Below are 1,152 nucleotides of genomic sequence, written 5' to 3'. Positions count from 1 at the left end.
TGAGGAAGAGAAAAAAGCCAGCGGATTTCAGATACAATGCTGAATATTCTGGAAAATTTTATTTTAAACAGAAAATCATTCTCAAGGTATGCATTTTAGAAGTAACTCTAAATTATGTTTTCTAAAAGTTCTGGAAAAATCTGGTAAAAACTAAATGGTGTAGTGCGTACCTTGCATGTGTGAGACCCTGTCATCAATCCTCAGCATGATAAAAAAAAAAGTTTAGGAAAAAAATTTCATCAAGAACGTTTATCATAAATTGATTAGAGAAGATAAAAAGACCAAACAAAAGACAACAGCCTTCAATGAATGCATGCCAAACAAGGCATGCTCACAAAACAAAATGAAAACACATTAAGTTACCTATTACCTGATGAGTGACTGATTTCTCCATGATGAAGTAATTAAAAAGAGAAAAGGAGAGAGTTTTCAGTCTCGCCTGTCATCCAGCCTCCTTCACTGTGTTTACTGGTAATGCAACACATCTTATTCCTGTACAGCAAGAGGCAACTAACTTCAACAGAATTAAGATATGAGGACTACATAGATGCACAAATGTGTCTCTATACAAATTTAATCATTTAAAGACCATGAAGGATAATTTAAAGACTTAAAGAAAAGTAATTTGGGAATAGGAAACTAAGGTTAAAAAATAAAAGAAGAAGTCACAGTGGTGAGTAGAAAAGAAAATGATAGAAAGGAAGAAACAGTTTTGATCATAAGGGAAACGAAGACATGGAAATCATCTGAGAATGAGAAATACATATAATGTGTAAATAAGATCCAACATACATGTAACAGGAGTCCCAGAAAAAAGAAGTCACAGGCCATGAAACAGAATGAACAGTAAAAAAAAAAAGTATAATTCAACATATTCACAAAAATGTAAATATACAATAAAAGCCACACATCATATATGGGGGAATTACAATCCACAATAATCAGCATCACAATATATTCCAGTGTGATTATTGAACACACACACACACACACACACACACACACAAACACACGCACACACAAAAAAATTTGCCTGGTATAAAAGAGAAAATTATTTACAACGAGGTAAAGCTGTATTTTCAGCAAATTTATTAAAAAATTTCTGTGGAGACAATCAAATAACATCTTTTTTAACATAACCAAGGAATTTTA

The 1,152-nt window shown here is 32.0% G+C and overlaps 1 protein-coding gene across 1 annotated transcript in view; it reads right to left on the bottom strand.

Moving 5' to 3' along the window:
* Positions 1-197, bottom strand: part of LOC103747506 (spermatogenesis-associated protein 6) — a 14,878-nt gene extending 14,681 nt beyond the window's left edge. The window contains exon 1 of the mRNA XM_008849966.3: positions 171-197. Within this exon, the coding sequence (XP_008848188.1) occupies positions 171-194 (24 nt within the window). The 5' untranslated portion in view covers positions 195-197. The remainder of the gene's footprint in view (positions 1-170) is intronic.
* Positions 198-1,152: the final 955 nt, after the last annotated feature.

This window comes from Nannospalax galili, unplaced genomic scaffold (genome assembly GCF_000622305.1).
Source record: "Nannospalax galili isolate Female #2095 unplaced genomic scaffold, S.galili_v1.0 scaffold2745, whole genome shotgun sequence".
Classification (NCBI taxonomy): Eukaryota; Metazoa; Chordata; class Mammalia; order Rodentia; family Spalacidae; genus Nannospalax; species Nannospalax galili.
This window is presented reverse-complemented; position numbering and strand designations above follow the sequence as displayed.